Source organism: Rattus norvegicus, chromosome 18, assembly GCF_021556685.1.
Source record: "Rattus norvegicus strain SHRSP/BbbUtx chromosome 18, alternate assembly SHRSP_T2T, whole genome shotgun sequence".
Classification (NCBI taxonomy): Eukaryota; Metazoa; Chordata; class Mammalia; order Rodentia; family Muridae; genus Rattus; species Rattus norvegicus.
In genome coordinates, this window is record NC_141551.1 from 34,870,741 (window position 1) to 34,889,981 (window position 19,241).

General features: G+C 42.0%; 1 protein-coding gene across 42 annotated transcripts in view; it reads right to left on the minus strand.

Moving 5' to 3' along the window:
• Ppp2r2b (protein phosphatase 2, regulatory subunit B, beta) overlaps positions 1-19,241 on the minus strand; it is a 427,050-nt gene that overhangs the window by 144,572 nt on the left and 263,237 nt on the right. For 2 of the 42 annotated variants that reach the window (XM_087593340.1, XM_087593323.1), the window contains exon 1: positions 1,443-1,539. The exons of the other annotated variants lie outside the window; for them this stretch is intronic. In XM_087593340.1, coding sequence (XP_087449466.1) covers positions 1,443-1,464 — 22 coding nt within the window. In that variant the 5' untranslated portion in view covers positions 1,465-1,539. Of the gene's footprint in view, positions 1-1,442; positions 1,540-19,241 lie in introns of those variants that run through there. 42 annotated transcript variants of the gene reach the window in all.

The window sequence follows — 19,241 nt, forward strand, 5'->3', positions numbered from 1 at the left end:
TCCAAGTGTGATTCATGCAAGTGTCCTTTGCAGAAAGAAAAAGTGAGGAGCCATTTGTACATACAGCAAGTGGCAGTTGATATTAATTAAATTAATTAATATGACTAATTAATTTAGATGGTATTCCTGTGTTTTCTCACGGTTCACTCACTTTCCTTCCACAAATGCTATCCTGAGCTTTGAAGCACCGAAGCTTGATCATGCTTAACTTTTAAAACAATCATTTCATTTTTTTCAGACTGTCCTCTAAACTTATTCCAAATCCTTTTTTTCTGTCAAGTTGATCTCTTCCAACTTCCTCCCAACAGGTCTGCTGTCATACAGGGAAGCAGAGAGCACTCAATTGTAAAGCCAAAAGGAGCAAGAACCCCCATGAGCTATAAGTTAGAATGTGCCTCAAATATGATGGCCACAAAATCATTAAGCAAATATTGCTGCCAATCGGTCTGCCTCAGTGAGTGGTTATGGGTAGGATTACCAAGATTAAACCAAGACCAACAGCGTGCAAATATGGGCCCAACTGACCTTATTGATTCTTCCCTCCTGAGAAAGAATCACAGCTTAGCAGGCAGAAATCAATTCAACTGCATTATGTTAAGCTGAGGGTAGGTTTATTCAACACCATGCCTGGAAATCACTTTATAAATAGCAAAATCCAACAAAAACAACAATCATAACTATATAAAAATATACATGTTGATTTACAGATACTTATGTATTTACACAAATAAGGATCTGCTTCCTCTAATTTGAAACTTGAATTAAAATGGAGATCATAGACCCTTCTCTCTCTCTCTCTCTTTCTCTCTCTCTCTCTCTCTCCATCTCTCTCTCCCCCACACCCCTTGAGGATACTTGTGTTCATTTGTCCACATCAGCCACCCCTAGATTTCAGGGTAGAGTGACAAGAGCAAACATAGTTTATATTTCTACATCAGAAGAAGCAGCAGAAGCTGATTATTCCTAAGGAATTCATCCCTTTTGGCTTTTACATTAAAGGAAGCTGGCCCTTGGGCTTCAGTGCACCACAGGAAACAGAAGATACATTCTTTCCCTCTCTAGTGAGAACTCACAGGCTGAAGAGAGCTTTCAACATCAACAATGGGTGGAGAAATCTGGCCTTCCAGCAGTGAGCATTGTGAACATCTACCCCAGTCCTCCCGTGTGTCCCCAGGGAACCGACCTGTGTACTCCTCAGCTCCGGGGACTCAAGCCAGGCAATCATTGTTCTTAGGGGTTCTGCCCTAACCTAAAACCCCTTTTTGGCAATGGTGCCAAAAAGAGTGCCTTCCCATTTCCGATTGCTAGGCAACACCAGCAACACATTTTTACTGCAAGAATTTATTTGTGGTTCTGCCTGAGAATAGCTCCAGCTTATTTCTTCTTTAGCCATGCTATTTACTCCCGAGCCTGCCTTGCTTGCTCAGACATGTTTCTTTTACCTTTGTGGTCTTTCCCAGCCATGGTGAAATTTTAGGTGGATTCTGGGCTTCTCTGTTAAGGAGCCTGTGAGGCAACTGAAGTATTTTTGTCAACACGGTGATCTGGCAATCAGGAGACCAATGGTCAGATTCATTTATTCCAAATTGCCAAATTTGTTTATTCCAAATTGTCAAATGGCTATATTACTAACATTCAGTTTGAAATATGAACCATCCATTCTCATTTCAATAGGGGGAAAATCATCTACCCAAACTTTTTAATTGTTCCAACCTGGGTCCCAAGGTAGAGGAGACCTCTTTGCAGTAGTAGATGAAGTCTCATCTGCCTCTCAGTCTAAGATGTGTTGGAGTGATGTGGTCGGGGATGAGAACATAATGATATGAGGAACAAGAAGAGGCTGAGCTCATCAGGCCTAGGTACCAATCCCAGCTTTACCACCTGGAGACCCTCGACTCTGAGCTAGCTTCAGCATCCATGGCTTTCTCATCTATAGAACAAATAGGATTCCAACTACTGTTCCAAGCTTTTGAACTCTTCTCCCTAAATGAGATAACAGAGACATGCATCTCAGGACTCTTTTGAAACATCTAATGAGAAAATAATGCAATAGCAGTCTGGGGAGTTGTTGATGATGATGCTCCTGCCACATAGGCAGAACATTCTTCAAGGACCTTTGTCATGAGCGTCCCATACTACAAACAAAGCCCTCTAAACTCGGTCACTGACTCTCTTTGAAATCTGGTTCCCCCCATCTAAACTGCTCACAGGAAGAGAGACTGAAGGAACAGGAAGCATGAATATGTTTTAAAATGGCGAATTTTCTTAGAAGAGTGACTCCCCTTTAGAGAAACCCTCTTTGGCTTTTGGCATTAAGAAGCACACACAGTTAGTTCTTGGCTCATTGACAGAGCTTAATTGGCCTGGCTATGAAAACCTTACTGAGTTATTATGTGCTACACCTGTGATGGCTATGCATCACGTTAATCAAAACAATTAGGTTGGGGACCCAGAGAATGGCTTTCACCACTGTGCATAACCCTCCTCACTTCCAGAAGGAAATGAGCAGCTGCTTTCTGGTCTCTCATATTGCTTTCCATTCTTGGAGAGAGATCTCAATCAGATCCACCTCGGCTGAATAACATTCATCATGGTGTCATTACACATCTGTGAGGAAATACTGACTTTGACTTAGAAACAGCTTTGGGGCTATGGGTAAAAAGAACCCCATGGACCAATCACTGGACAGTACAGAGAGCTGGTGACAACCAGAGTCAGGGGCAGGACAGTTAATCCCAGTGAGGTATCTCCAGAGGAGGGAAAAATGAATAGGAACATGGGCAAAGGATTTGTTTGCTAGCCTGTGAAAGGAAGAAAGACGATGAGATTCTTGGGACAGATTAATCCTGTGTTTTTGTATTTTTCTCAATGAAGCTGAAGAATCATTAAAAATGTATTTCATTGTGTGGATTTCTTTTTACCCATAGGCCAAGGAGACTGAAAAAAAGTGGTGTGAGTAAAAGCTGGCTCTATAAAGGCTTAACACTCTGGGTTCAATCCCATGGGATAAGATGGCCCTAGGGGCACTGCAAAGCCCTGGGGGTGCTTTGCAAAACCCACTGTGAGCTGAAGCTCTGGAAGGGCAACTCAGCCAGCTCACATGGTGGATTCAAATTTGGGCTCTCAACTCTGAGCCTTTCCTTCCTTGGACTGGCTGCCATCTGTGGACAAAGCCTAATTCAAGGGCTGCAGACCAGGCTAGGTTTGCTAACAAGACCACAGACCCTTCCGTACTACTCACTACCTGTCAGCCATCTGTTTTAGAATTTGATTTTGAGAAGAGGCTCTTTGCAAATGGCTCCATATCTCTAAAATACCATAGACAGAAAGGTCAGCCTCCTGTCCCTAATCACTGTCTCTGCCATTACAGAGTCATAAAAAATGGCTCTCATCTCCCCCTAGGTGGACAGGTGGCTGTGAAATCATTCTAGGGACATAGTAGACGACATCAGTGGATCGTTTCAACTAAGAAGATGCTAATAGTGGCTTTCCGTCTAGTTTTATTTAGGTTTGTCTAGAGAAACACCAGAATGAGCCATTATATCTGTGGTTCCCAACCTATGCATCAAACCATAACATGGTGTCCCAGTTAGGTTTCCATTGTTGTGGGGGGAAAACACCTTGACAAAAACAACTTGGGAAGAGACAGAGTTCATTTGCCTTACACTTCCAGATTATAGTGCCTCACTGGGGGAAGTCAGCACAGGAACTACGCATGCCACCAGGAACCTGGAGGCAGGAATTGAGCAGAGGCCATGGAGTGGTGCTGCTTACTGGCTTGCTTGCCATGCTTTATGCAGCCTGCTTTCTTATGCTACTCAGGACTACCTGCCCGAGATGGCACAGGCTCTAGTGACATGGTCCTCAACGTCAATCTCTCAATCAAGAAAATGCCCTACCTAACTGCCCCCAGGGAAATCTGCTGGAGGAATCTTTGAGTTGAGGTTCCTTGTTTCAAAGAACAAAAGACTAGCCAGGATACATGAACAAACTAATAGAGGATGCTATAGAGTCTTTTAAAAATGGAGGGAGGGGGGTTGGGGATTTAGCTCAGTGGTAGAGCGCTTGCCTAGGAAGCGCAAGGCCCTGGGTTCAGTCTCCAGCTCCGAAAAAAAAAAAAAAAGAACCAAAAAAAAATGGAGGGAGGAGTGGTGTTAGCTCCCTGGTAGAATGGTGTGCTCAGAGTCCTAGGTTTTATCTCAGCAACACAAGTAAAACACAAAGTAAACTAAATAGATTTAACCTCTGACAAATATGTGAGAAGCAGCAAGAGGGACCCATGGTTGGTGACATATTTCTGCCAATCACTGCAAGGATACCTTTATAGACTTGAACATAATTAAAAATGTACCGCAATTTGATCCAAATCAATGCCAAACAGATAAGGGTCTGAGGATCCCAATCTGATCCTAAGATTTGAGAAGCCAGGTGGAGTCTAATTAGGTGAGGGTGTCATATAATAATAATAATAATAATAATGCAGAATGAAGTGAAAACATTAATTTATGTGCACCACTCTTCTTTTTAAAGTTACCAGATTGCTACAGTGCACGTTATTAACTAGTTTGTAGCTAACTCCTTAATAGACAGAACCACTGGGCACTTTTTCCCAGCCCAGTAGCAATGTGAAGGCTATTACTACAGAAGTGACAGAACCTCAGAAAAGCTGATGTTGCTAAGTAGAAAGTGGCAGAGTGAGGGACATATACCAAGACTAATTTTTCAGATCTGTGATATTTCCAATTAAGCTGTTAACATCAAGACAGTTGTAGATATTAATATGTTCTTGTATGAAATGAGACAGTAATGGCCCCTCTACCCAGTTTCTCATAACTACATCAACATCACATGAAAAGTTATGGCCACATCACAGCCAGGATGCTGATATCAATTCAGTTCAAGTACAGCACATTCCTATTACTGCCGTGGTCTCTCAAGTTACCTTCTTGCAGTAATACCTCTTTCTCTCCAGGTCCACTCTCTCTCTCTGGAACTCTTGGCAACTGTTTATCACCTTGCTGTTCCTATAATCTTGTCATTTCAAGAGTGTTACATGAATGAAGAACAGCAGATCTGTAGTTGCCAGAGGTAAGGAGAGGTTATGATCCAGGTCATAAGCTTTGGGAATTGTTTTTTTCAGTCATCCTCTTGGTTTGTTATTATTATTATTATTATTATTATTATTATTGTTGTTGTTGTTGTTGTTGTTGTTGTTGTTGTGGGTATCAGTAGTTTACTCTTTTTTGTTGCTGAGTTGTATTCCAGAGTCTAGAGATAGCATAGTTGTTTAGGTATCTACCTATGTAAGGAGTTACTTTAAGTTTTTAACAATTACGTAAAAATGTTGCTATAAATAGCATTTAGAAGTTTAGATGTATTTTTTTGGTGTATGAGCATGCTTTTTAACTTTTATGAGATAAATGTCCAGGAATGCAATCTTGGCTACGTCATTGGTTTTACAAGAAATTTCCATATCGTTTTCTAAGATGGCTGTATAGTCTACATGGCCACTGACAGTCTGAATGGTAAAAGTATCTCTAGGCTCCAGTGTACAGGGATATCACTAGATTTTACTCAGCCACAGTGATACATGTGGTCTGGATTTTCATTTCCTCCGTGGCTTGCAATGTTCTCCATATTTGTATGAACCTGATTTTTGTGTGTCTGTTACTGCTGATGAGGTGTCTCATGTGTTTGGCCATTTTCTAACCTGATTATATTCTTAATGCTGAGTGATAAAGGCTCCTCAGATACCTAGAAACTAGTGTTTGTCTATAGTTTGAAATATTTTCTGTGGCTTGTTTCACTTTCCAATTAGCCTTTGGCTGAGGTAAGTGGTGACCATTTTTGCGAGGCTCCATTTACAGATGGTGCATTTGGGGTCAAATGCTAGAACATTCTTTGTCTAGCTGTAGTCTAGTTGTAGACAACTTTCTGTCTTTCCTGCTTTTAAAAAATAACTTTATATATAATTCTATAATCCATTCTGGAAATTCAGTTTCTCTGGTAACATTTGTTGAAACACTGTGTATCTGCTATTCAACTGTTCTGCATGTTGGGATAAGTGGATAGAACATCACTTAGTAGATATGTATCTACTCCTGGATTTTGGATTCTGTTCCACTGATCTATGTCTTTAACCATTCATTAGTGACATAGTTTGGCCACTGTAGATCTGTAATAAATATTAAAAGACACATTTCTCTCTTTTTATTCTTAAAAATTCCATGAATTAGCTATTCTTGTTCCTTTGACTTTTCATATGTATAGCTATAAAAATAACTGGTAGGATTTTGATAGAAGTTGCATTAAATGTGGATAGAGTTGACAACTCTACTTTGAGTGATCAAGTTCTGTGCTTTCAATCTACGAATGACAACCTTCATTATTTTAGAATTAGGCCACATCCACCTATTCACTGGCCTCAAAGGCATCTTATACATCAGGTGTAAGAACATTTGACACAAAACTGTATATTTCTATAAGAAAGGAAGAGCTCTGCAGCTGTTAGATGACAAAGAACACTCTATCCCAGCAAGAGGAATGAATAGTGACAATGACTGCTGCCTAGAGGCAAGGGTGTCCCTTACGAATAGCACTGTGACTATTCAGTTCTAGCTCTTAAGAACAAAGCCATCATGGAACCCATTAATTAGTATGCTAAATAAAATATAAATTTGGAAACTCCGTCCTAGAATATAGTAACAAATATCATCTTGAAAAAGAACATGAACCCAGCATTGCTATGGCTTATAAATTTTAATCAGAAGTCAGAAATTCATTAAAATGTTGGCAGCTACTTTGAATTAACATAAAACAAAATAGACTAAATATGCTCATTAGTAGGCTGGATCCATGTCCAGAAACTGTTCTTTGTTATTTTTTACGTAAGGGAGTCAACAAGGGAGAATCTCCAGCCTGGGGGTACTCAAAAATCCATCTCCAACAGTAGACAGATACCATCAGGCCTTGCTACATGCTCTCTGAACATTAGAGTTCTTATGTCAGGAGACACTCTGTGATTTGGGAGGTCAGGGATGGCTCCCCAGGAAGTGACTCTCTGGATTATCTGCAAGCATACTACTAGGAAAGGCAAACAGGTATTTATAGCAGGAGATGCTCCTAGGGGAGCTATCCAGTTGATGCTTTACTGTGCTATTTCAGCATCATATCTGAAGCACCCATTGATAGGATCAGGAGAAACACAGAAGTCAGCTTCTAAGTACCATTCAGTGGAGTGGAGTGGAAAGAGGGTTCCCACAGTTCTCCAAGCCTGGACCACTCATATACGCACCCATACAGACAAACATACACATAGATGCATGCACACACATAGGTGAACACACCCATGTACACATATAACATGTTGGCAAACACAAACACATGCACATACACATACACACACACACACACACACACACACACACACACACACACACACACACACACACACACCCTAGTGTTATATAAGCTATGAAGAAAAGTTACACAGCATCACAGGAGAGGGGATAGTGGTGATCGCTACAGTCAGCATGGGTCTAGGAAGGCTGCTCATTAACATCTGAGCAGACTTGAAGGAAGAAATGAGCCAACCATAAATGCACACTGAAGAAAAGAGTTCTCCAAGGAGGGAACCACGGTGGTAAAAGTCTGAAGTGGCAACTTATTTGGTTCATTTATGGAGTAGCCTTGGCAGGCCGCTAGGGCAGAAGAGTGATGGGCATCTGGGAGGAGGAGCCAGGGACTGCAACCCTGCAAAACGTCCAGCCTTAGATGTAAAGAGAAGTTCTCGAGATATTCTGTGCAGGGCAACGACATGATGACAGAGACAGTGAGCAGAGAAAGTGGAAGAAGAGAAATTGTAAACCTTAATACAGTTCCAGGGTGACATGGCAGTGGCTTGGACTAATGTAGTAGCAGCAGTAGGAGTAGGGAGAGGCAGGTCGGTTTGACATAGTCTGAAGCTAGAGGTCACAGGGTTGTCTTTGAAGGCATGAAAAGTGAGAAGAGGGGAGTGCAGGATGCATCCGGAGGCTGCACCTTCAATGACTACTTAATTTATTGAGAGGGGAAAGTTTGTGCCTCTGATTTTGCAAGGCCATCACCCTTGATGGTGATTCAGGTCTCAAGTCAATGTTTACCTTTGCCCCAGATCACATCCATTCTGTCATTGAAGTACTCAGATGTCATTTTCCTGGAATTAACAGTATCCAAAAGCATCTTACCCAGTTTACTAATTGTGTTGACTCATTATCTGGATAGGCATACAAACTCCAGGGGGATAAGGACGATGTCCACCTAGTTTTTTGCACTCTCATCAGTACCTAATTTGGTGCCCGAGTCTGATATGCTCAATAAATATCTGTTGACTGAGATTTATGAAGTGTGAGACAGACTAAGCAATTTTCAGTTTTATTCACACAATCCTTTATAGAACAATTAGGTAATGGATGAAATGATGTTGATTTGCTAAGGCAGGTACCATGCCAGTCTCCAGGGAAACAGAAGCCAGCAGAGAAGGCACCATTTGTAGCCTGTGGCTTTAGAGTACCCTGGTGGAAGTCCATCCATTTGATGTACTGAGGATTCTTAATAAGAATGGAGAACTATGACAGGTTGATTAGTGTTAATTCAAGTAGAGCTAGGGGAATGTCAGTCTGGGGATCCTACCATGTTGGGGAGCATAGCAAAGATTCTCAGAACTGGGATACAGAGAGGAGTCACTTTGGGCTTCGGTGACCTCTGAGAAGGATGTGTTTTATGGAGTTTCTTTTACAAGGAGAAAGATGTTGAATTCTGGCTGAAGCTTGATTTACTCTGCGGTCTTAGGTTCTGGGGCTCAGCTAGATAATAAACCCAGAAAATAAACTCATCAATGCAATATCTGGGTTTTCCCTTATATCTTGGGACTACCCACTCAGTAGTGCTGCTGTTAAGAATAAAAGCGTCAGGTCTTGGAAATTCTTAACCAGACTGGATCCTTCTGTACAGTACAGTTATATCCAAATTGGTGGTTGTTAGCATTTTGTCTAAACTCTGCCCCACAGTTACCTGGCAACAGCCAGGTATGCCTGACTCACTGTAAAAGGGGCTGCTTGCCACCTCCTCTCTCTCTGGTTCTTGCTTTCTGGCTCCTGCTCTGTCCCCTCACCCCTTTACCCTTCTCTCCCCATTCCCTTCCCACCCCCTCTCTCCATGTGCTCATAGCTGGCCTCTACTTCTCTCCTCTTCTCTGTCTCTGTCTCTCTGTCTTTCTGTCTCTGTGTCTCTCTCTGTCTTTCTGTCTCTGTCTCTCTCTGTTTTTCTGTCTCTGTCTCTCTCTCTCTGTCTTTCTGTCTCTGTCTCTCTCTCTCTCTGTCTTCCTTTCTCTGCCTCTATTACCCTCTCAACTCCTCTCCCCCATGCCCTGAATAAACTCTATTCTATGCTATACCATTTTGTGGCTGGTCCCTCATGGGGAAGGGATGCCTCAGCATGGGCCCACAGAGGCTCCTCCTTCCCCCATAACTGACTACACGTCCACCAAAACATATTTCTTCTCTCTTTATCTTTTTATAAAACAGCATTTGTTTCCATGACTTGGATTAAAAAAAAAACAACTAACCTTTGGGTCACCTATAACTATTGTCTCTTCTCATAACCTGTCACAACTCTTAACTTACAAAGGCTCACAGACTTTCCCTCCCTCCAGGGTTCTTTCTCTTCAGGTATCGCTAACAGAAGACCCTACACTCATCTTCCAATCATGCCTGCCTCTTAATATTTCCAATATTCTTCCTCGACTAAATACTAACCACTGCCTACCTCCTACGCTGAAACATCAGAGGAACTTTTTCCTCCTCCTTCACACACACAGGAGGAGACATTGCCTCAGGCCATCTATACCTGGTATAGCGATGGCAGCTTTTTTTACATGAAGGAGCCTGGAGAGGTGGCTCAGTGGTTAAGAACACTGGGTGCTCTTCCAGAGGACCACAGTTCAATTCCCAGCACCCATAGTGGCTACTATTAAGTTACTGACAGTCTAAGGACCCTTACCAGGCAGGGCTAGGTGGCAGCCTGAATGTATGAAAGTTAGAGGATTCCAAGTTTTAAATGAAAGGCAAATGGTAACTGGAGACGTTTCAGAGAATTCAGTGATTTTGTGTATCAGTAGTACTTTCTGGAAAGGTAGAGCCAAAGACTGGAAGTAGCTGCAACTAAAATAGCATTTTCTACCCACGGAGACCTATAGGCTCCATCTGTGCATGTGACTTCTCAGCTGCTACCACGAAGAGGAAGTGGTTTGAATTAACACTAATCAACCTGATTCTCCTGGGGCACCCTGTACCTGTGAACCTCCAAGTCCTCCGTAAACAGCAGTTGAGCTTCCTTATCTCCAGAGGAGTGAGCTCTTGGAGTTTTTGCTTAAAACAAGCAGAGTCGTGGGGAAGAGGCTGTAATTATTAGTAGACCATGTGCCAGACGGAATAATTTTCAGCTCATGCTTGAAAAGGGCCAAATCACCTATAAGGCTCCAAGCTAGTTTGCATAACAGGGCTCTGTCACAAAGTCCCTCTGAGTGTTAAGTGAAGGGTGAGTGAATGGTTGTGAATGGAAAAGTAGCAAGGCAAGCTGTAGTGAATAAACGAATGCGCTCAGCAATTTTATTTGAATGCTTTTTTTTTTTTGCCAGAGAAACTCTAGCCTATGCACTGATGAGGTATGAACAAGTCCTTTCCTGCAGTCTGATCTGTACCAGTGAAAAATCTGAGAGCAGTCTCAATGTGTATTGATAAAGAGGGGTGTAACTAAATAGGTCTCAGTAGTTCTAATGAATCAGGCTGACCTACATGGGCTTTCATGGAGATCCAAGACACATTAGAGAAGAAAAAGCAAAGTGCATGGTCATGTGCTTGGTGTGCCATATGTGGTCACGTGAGGAAGCCCAAGCTTCTTCGATATTTCTTCCTTTAGGATATAGAGCTTGCTTGGTCTCCCTGCACATGTGGACTAGACTCGTTGATTCATTTCTAAGGAATAAAATATGGCAGAAAGAATAATGTGCTACTTCCAAGGTAGAGTCATAAAAAGGCGTTACATTGTGGTTTCCTTCATGATGGCCCATCTTTTCCTCTAGAGGCAGCCTGCCAAGAATAATCAAGAGGCCCTGAGCAGAGGCCTACATGGCAACCTAGATCCAGGAATGACAATTCCCTCCAAGAACTGTGCCCGTGAGCCATCATATAAGCTCATCTTCCTCCATGGTCCAAGCTGTTCAAGAATACAGTCCTTTCTTCTAGCCTGACTGCAGTCTCCAGAAAGGCCTTAGACTAATCACCCAGGGCTTAGTCATCCCTGGAATCCACACTCTCAAACAATGTGTGAGGTAAGAGATGTTTACTATTTCAAGACACTAAATTTTGTAGTAGTGACTGATTAATCAATAATGAATACATGATGTATATAAACACAAATTTATAAAGCTAAGAAGACCTACATACACAAAGGCACACGTGCAGAGAGTGGTTTGGAAGATGTGCAGAGGTAAGCACAGTTGGTTACCTCTGAGGAGGCAAGGCAGGGATGAAGATTAGATTGGTTCTAACTTTGTTGTGTGGCCTTCATTTTGGTATTATTGATGGAGTGTCAGATAATAAAAAAAAGGAACACACAGAATGTAAAATTGTACTTCATATTTCCTGGCAAAGGAGAAAAGGCTGGGGCGCAACTTTGATCATCTCCCAGAAAAAAGGTTGCCTAGCAAATTTGTTTAATCATAAACAGGGTTATCAGTGGGGCTCTCCTATCCACTTGGAGAAGCCAAATCCTGTCAGTCACCTTAAAAGTCACCTTAGCACAAGTCACAAACAATAAGTGATTATTTTTTATTCATGTTTCTTATCTCATGTTGAAGCAGGTCAAAGAGACCTTTATTTGAATAATGCCAATTGGCAACATTCTCATTTCCAAAGGGCATCTTAGTTCTTTTGAAAGTGACAAGGCCATTGAAATAGCCAAGTTATGTATTAACAGATTCTGGCTTTATCAGGTAGCTTAGAACTAAAGAGGTTATGTTTCAGGTAAGGTCGTAGACAAGGTCTTTTAAAATTTACTTTGTATTAGATTTCTTTTAGGTTTATGCTAAGCTCTTTTTCCATTTTGAGCCTGGGGTCTCCATCATGTAAAGGGAATATGAAACACCCTGTCTGTGGCTATAGTGGCTGCAGGCGCCAAAGCTTATGCATTTGCAGTGGAATTGGGTCCAGAGCTTAGCTTCGTGATACCTTCTGGGTGACTGACCAGAAATCCAATCACAGCACATTCATTTCAAAAATCCCTTTCATATATCAGTTAAAAGCAGCTTGTGCACTTAGATTTGCAAATCTCTGAACCAGGGTTGTGGAAACCAAGGGAAAGAAGAGATTCCTGTTCAGCTTCCGGGGTGACGGGAAGGATCAAACTCGAAGCAGTTCTTTTCCTTGACTACTGGGTAGATTTAACACTTCTGCAGAATCCTGAAGTGGCTTTTCTGTAACACTGGCCACTGCCCCAAGAAGTTCCAGAATAACACAGGGCATTTTATACCCCACTAAGTGCGTCAGCGTTTGTTCACTGCACCATGAATTGCAGAGGAATCTCTAGTTATCCTATCTGATGACGTCCTGATGGCCCTTAGCACCTGCAAGATGGCTCTGGTTTCCTGTCAGATGCAGACATACTAACTGATCCTGCCACTGGCCAGCTTTCTGGGCTTAGAAAAGAGTACATTACAGCGATTGTGATTGAATACACCACCATTGGGTGCTACAGTGCACTGTAGTGGATTTGATGTTTAAACATATTTCCCTGGGTTGCAGTGTGCATGAGTTTCTTTCATGAACTCAAATGTAAATACCAGTCTTTGTTGCAGGGAGACGGGAAGGCTGAGGGCAACTGTGGAGGCTTTAGAGGGACTCCTATACCCAAATCTCTAGGTGACCAACTATTTGCCTATTAAATGACCCAATATCTTTGTTTCCTCTTCTGAAAGGTGAGTCTGAGACTAATCATGAAGTGCTGTGTTTCCATGTGAATTAGACAGTGAATCTATGTTACATGGGGAGGCTGGGACATAGTTTGTGCTTGGTCACTGGATACTATGAGCGATTTGGAGAAGGACAGGACACGCGCATCATGTCTTCAGAGTGTTACACAGCTATCTGCTGGACACAGTGTTAGGCTCTTGGGATACATCAAATGTATGTTCTCTCCTCACAAGACTTCCATGATAGTGAAGGACGGAGATGAAACCCAATCAGAGACAACCTACTGAAGTGTTCCAGGGTGAGATGCAGAGGTAGAGTTAGCGGGAAGAACCCAGTGTGGAGAGTTTTCTTAAATTTTAGGATGTGAAAGTCCAGTCATCCAAAACATACAGAAAAGTGTGATTCTAGTAGAGGGAACAGCATGAGTGGATACCATTAAAGGGGAAATCGCTTCTTCAGTTTAGGGAAGTGAGGGACATTGCAGGGGGACAATGATCTGACAGGGAGAGAGATTGAGGGAGAACATGAAGTGTGAGATGAAGGGCTGCTGCCTTTTCCTGTGTGTAGAGGGACACAAGAATAAGTCAGAATGAACAAAAATAAGTGCAGGAGGCTGATGGAACTCACTCGTTGGAGAGACAGTGAGTGGGTGTCTCATTTGACTGCTCTAGAAGCATTTAAACTTAAATTTCCAAGCTACATTTAGGATAGGACAAGGCCTAATCCTGACTCTCTTCTCTGCCTATTCATCTATTTCTGGTTTCTGCCCTCTCCCACAGGAATTCTTCCTGCCCCTACCGCCAACAGAATAAAAGCCTAATGCTTCCTTCCCTAAAGCAGCCCTTTCAGTTTCTTCCTTAAGCCATCTGCTCTTTTATCTGCCAAACATTATTGATTTTATTCGAAAACTTTTAATTAGATGCTTTCAGGCAGAGGCTGAGTTAAGTATAGAAGCTTTGAGCTTCTCTCATACTCGGCAGCTGCAGTAAGACACAGGACCTCATGATCTAAGTTCATTATTGTCTCTATGTTGACGTCATCCTCTTTTCTTTCCATACACTGCTGTTCCAGGAAGCCCCAGAGCCTCAGAGCCATGAAATAAACATTGCTTCTCAGAAGAAATCTTTCGCGAGATTTTCCATGTGTGATTAGATACTGGAAAGGCCATGAGAATGAACAACTGACTTCCCTTCGGTTGGCTGACTTCACCTGAAGATTCCCAAAAGCTTCAGAGACACTAATTAAGTTAGCCCTGTGAAACTCAAGGAAAAGGGACTTAGTCAATGCAGAAAACTAAACTGAGTTTAAGGGCACTTTAGGAGCAGAAAGTCAGTCAATCAACAATGGCACTGATCGCTTCAGAGCCATTCACAATTCACTCAAGCTCCTCTTTGGGCTAGAGAAGTTTTACTTATCCCACAGTACCCTGCTGCGATCACCTCTATCAGGGTCCTGTTTCCTCCATCTTCCAGTCTTCACAGTAAACATTCCAAGTGTGGATCATATAATCCTTCCTAAACCTTTAGTCTCATCTTTTTCTTCATAGATTTCAGTTTCTGTGGTTACACTGAGAACAGGCACAAACAGACCATTTAAGTGTCTTCTGAACATACTCAATAGCTTGGCATGTGGTAGAGGCTTAATATGTATTTATTTAGACTAGCAGGATTCTTTCCTTAGTCTTCAAAGTAGACCTCATTAAGTATGGCTGAAGATCCATTATTTTATCGTTTAGCACTAAAATGGTTTAAGAAAATTATAGGATAAGGCTTTCTTCACCTGCTCTAATTTTGCATAAGGCATGAAGATTAGAATACTGAAGGTCTCATAAGTAGTGTTGATCCAAATCATGCTGAACAAAATTGGTCATTTTTCACACATATATTCATATACTTCATTCATATTTTCTCTCCCCATAGTCTTCTGACCCTCCACTGGTTTCTTTACTCATTCCAAATTCACTTCAAAAAATATTTCATTAATTTTAAGTCTAGAAACTGCTGAATTTGAGAGGAAGCATTTTGAAATATTCATCTCTTAGAATCTGGCTTATTACCAGAGGAAGGGGAAGCCCTGGGTCCTGCTAAGACTGAACCCCCAGTGAACTAGATTGTTGGGGGGAGGGGGACAAGGGGGGAGGATGGGGAGGGGAACACCCATAAAGAAGGGGAGGGGGAAGGGGGATGTTTGCCCGGAAACCGGGAAAGGGAATAACACTCGAAATGTATATAAGAAATACTCAAGTTAATAAAAAAAAAAAAAGAATCTGGCTTATTTCACTTGACCTTATCTTTTCCAGTCCCACCCATTGCTTGTATATAGCACATTTCCCTTGTCTAGCCACTTGTTGATGGATATTTAGAGTGATTCCATAGGAGTGTTGTGAACAGTGTCACAATAATCACAGATGTGCCCACTTACATTAATTAAGTAGCAGCATAGGATACTCTGATGGTCTAAGAAAGGAATAAACCCTTAGAGAATATTGGCAAGGTTGATGGGGCATGGTAGAATCATGGTTATTTTAAGTGTACTTTGACAAGTTCGTGTGGTAGTTCACACCTACAGTCCCAGGACTCAGGGTGTGTGTGGGGGGGAGGATAAGGCAGAAGGAACTGAAGCTAGCTAGTGTCTCAGCTGTCATTAGTGATAACATTAGTGAGACATCAGCTACTACAATGAATGAACAATATCTCATGATGTCAGACTTGTGATCTGACCCAGAACGTGACTCTTCTTACGTAACTCTGGGCGACAGGAAAGGTATGCCTTTTCAAGCTATCAAACTTTCTCTATATTATGTAAAAAATAAATGAGATAATTGCATACTAAGCACTTAGCACAGCATGCACCCCACAGAAAGCACCCTGTAAGTTCAGCTCTCTGTAATAACAGCAATAATTACTATTTATTGAGTGCTTATTATGTGCCAGGATCTATGCCAAGATCTTTATGTGTACCCTCTTAATATCTCTGGAAATGCTCTGAGGTATCGTTTTAATCTCTATTTCATAGGCCAAGGAAGGAACTGGTATGCCTGGGATTTACTCTATCTTCACTGTTTGTACATTCACTGTGAAGAGAGCATTGTGCCTCAGAGTTCAGAAAGCTGGACTGCAGTATTGAAGAAGGCTGTGTTTCCTAACAGTCTGGTGCCCTCAGGATGTTGGACAGCTGATGGATGGTGTGGAATACATTCTGTTTTCCAGCAACTCACAGTCTTCCTGGAAAAGACAGGCAAGATACCCAAGAGGAGGCGGTAGAGAAGAGATAAGACAGTGGTGATGAATCACCAGCTAAACAATTTAAACCAACTGTACTGGCTCTTAAAGGCAGAAGCAAGGGGGTAGGCTGGATTTGTGATGAGAGACTTCAGTTTGCACTGCATTGGGATTTATTTGGACTGTGGATAATAAGTTGTGCTTTTGTGGGTGAGGAACAGACTCGATGATGTACTTGGAAAATAGGAGTTTGCAATCACACAAACTTGGGTGTGACTATTAGAAGCCTGCCACCATTAGTGATAGACTTATTGAAGTGTAGTTAACAATGGCTCTAGTTTTTTTCATCTTTCTTCATGGCTGGCTTCATGGCCTTGTGCTCTTTCTCCTGGACTCCCAGCTTTCCCACCCATAAAATATAGCTTACAAAGTCTCTGTCCTGAGTGTGCATGAAACCTGGTATGGAACAAACGTCTGATGTAGTGGGTATTCGTTTCCCGACTTGAGGGAGGAAAATGGTTGCGGCTCACTGACGTGTGTCAGCCATTGACTACTCTGAGCTCTGGGCAGAGTTTGAGCTGGAATTGTAGCAGAGAAATGGGGGGAAATGATGAATAGATAGAAAGGATGAATAGATAGAAAGGATGAATAGATAGGCTCCATGCTTTTAATCTAGGATGGGCTTAAATCCGCCATCATAACAGCCATCTTAGTATCTTCGTCAGTTCAGACTCTGAGGGGCCATTTAAGCACAACAGGACAATATGATTTCCTGAAATGTATTCTAAGTTCTGAGAAAATTTTTTCAAATGGGTAAAAGTCACAGGGAAAATAACTGTTAATACTAAGATACAAGAACAATATAGGATGTAGACTCCCTTTTCATGCCAGACATGGGCAGTTATGAAGCAGATAGACCTAATGATATATTGTTGCTGAATTTTCTCAGTTTTCCCAGAAGCTTTTGTTAGGTGATGATTAAAAAAAAAGCCAGCATTATTATCCTGAAGAAAACCAGAGCAAGCCCATGTCTGCCTGCTGCAGGCTGTCAGCAATAAGCAACCTATGTAGTGCCAGCTTCTGACCAGAGTCACTTAGAACTCTCTGTCTGAGCTCCAGTCATTTGGCTAATGTGCCCCACATGTCAGTGAAGTGACCTGTGACCTGCCTGGCCCCAGGAGCAGCTCTGCGAGCAGCTCTGTTAGATTTCTGCCCATAGCACTTGGCTGTAACAGAGTGGAGAGGGGAGAAATCAATACAACCTGAACCCAACGCACACTTAAAACATCAACTTTCAACTCTGGGATTGTTCCCTGTCATGGACATCCAAAGTGCTTTTGCTCAGAGACAACTAAGGAGACACAAGGGAGGAAGGGGAAATGACTCCAGGGCATAGGCCGAGAAAGATGCTGTTATAGATGGGGATATACACAGGGGCAGGTAAAGGAACAGCTCTAGAAAGAACACGGCCTGCTCACGTGCCAGCTGGGCATCCTTGGGTATGTTTCTCAACCTCTCTGAGCCTTGGTTTCTTATTTGGAAAGTCTAATGATGACTGTAATCTTCCCTAAGAATGGGAGGGTTGCTTTGGTATTAGTGGATGTAACAGGCACCACACAGTTGGGGTTGGCTCAGGGTGACTCACGAGGACAGCTTGTTAGGGTTCAGGAAGGCAGACCAAATGCACTGAGCATCATTTCCTGAGTCACTCAAATACATGTTATAATTTATGTCACCCAAAGGCCTGTTCAAAGATAATTTCTGTGGTGCGTCATGGATGTGAAAGTGATATAAAAGAAATGTCCCTTCTTGCTAAGACTTAGCAGTTTCAAAACAAATCTTAAGTGAGACTTTTTACAAAAGAGGAGCAGGAATGGTAGAAGGAAGCAGAGGAAGAGAAGGAAGCTGGTTAGTTTGCAGGATAAGTAGAGTTGATGGGAAGGACCTTCCAGAAAAAGGTTGTTTCCACAGGCAGCTGGCAGATGACGCAAGCCTTGTGGGCTACTTGTGAAGAGATTCACCTTGAGAACTTGAGAGCCCCATAAAGGTCTCTAAGTTGGGACATGTCTGCATTTGGACACCTCCCCTTGGCTTAATGTACAATAGGACAAGGTGTTGTTGCATACAAGTATTTAGGGGACTATTTTCTCCAACCCTAGCAAATACATAAATCTATAGCCTATCGGGAGACCCAGGTCAGTAATTCCACAAACCAAGGATGACGTCTGGTCACTGAATCATTCCCTAATGGGCACGCTGCTATTTCCAGCAGGCATTGATTTCTTAGCTTTCCAGCTCTCCCCCACCCCAGCTTATACCCCTTGATAATACACTTGTCTACTTCTGCTTTGCCTGCAAGATTGAGTTTATTACTCTTCATTACTCATCCACATTCATTTATAAACAATTCCAGAGAGATAGTAACAGCTTCTGGCCCTCCTGGTATCTGGCGAAGTTAAGAAAACTGAAGTGCTTCTAATCTTAAAGGTGATCAACTGTGCCAGCCAAAATACATTAACATTTGTGGATAATCTCCACCCTCTGAATAAAGAGTAAACAAATGCTTGCATGTTGTCTCATTTAAGCTATCCTGGTAACTCTTTTAGCTGTTACTAAGATATCACACTACTTCTGGCGAATCACATACATCATTGTGGTGAATCTAGTGTCTCTGCAGTACAAGAAGATTCTGCTAATATCAAACATGTGGAAGCAAATGAATAGCCTTTAGAGAAATAAGTAGAACTTGTAAAAAGCATATCATACTTACTATTTTATGACAACTTTATCACCTGTGTTAAGTACCAAATTAACAAAAAGAATGTTTTTATGAGTTGTAGACAAGTTAAAATCAATTTTAAATAGTTGTCAAGAAGCATGGCTGTAAAGGATACTTTAAGACATGGTGTTAAAACAATAGCCCGGTGCATTCATGTTCCTGAGCATGACTGGGTCCTGGAACTGCAAGGGTAGGCACTGAATGTGTTCACACACTGCACTTGGTGCTAGGTCA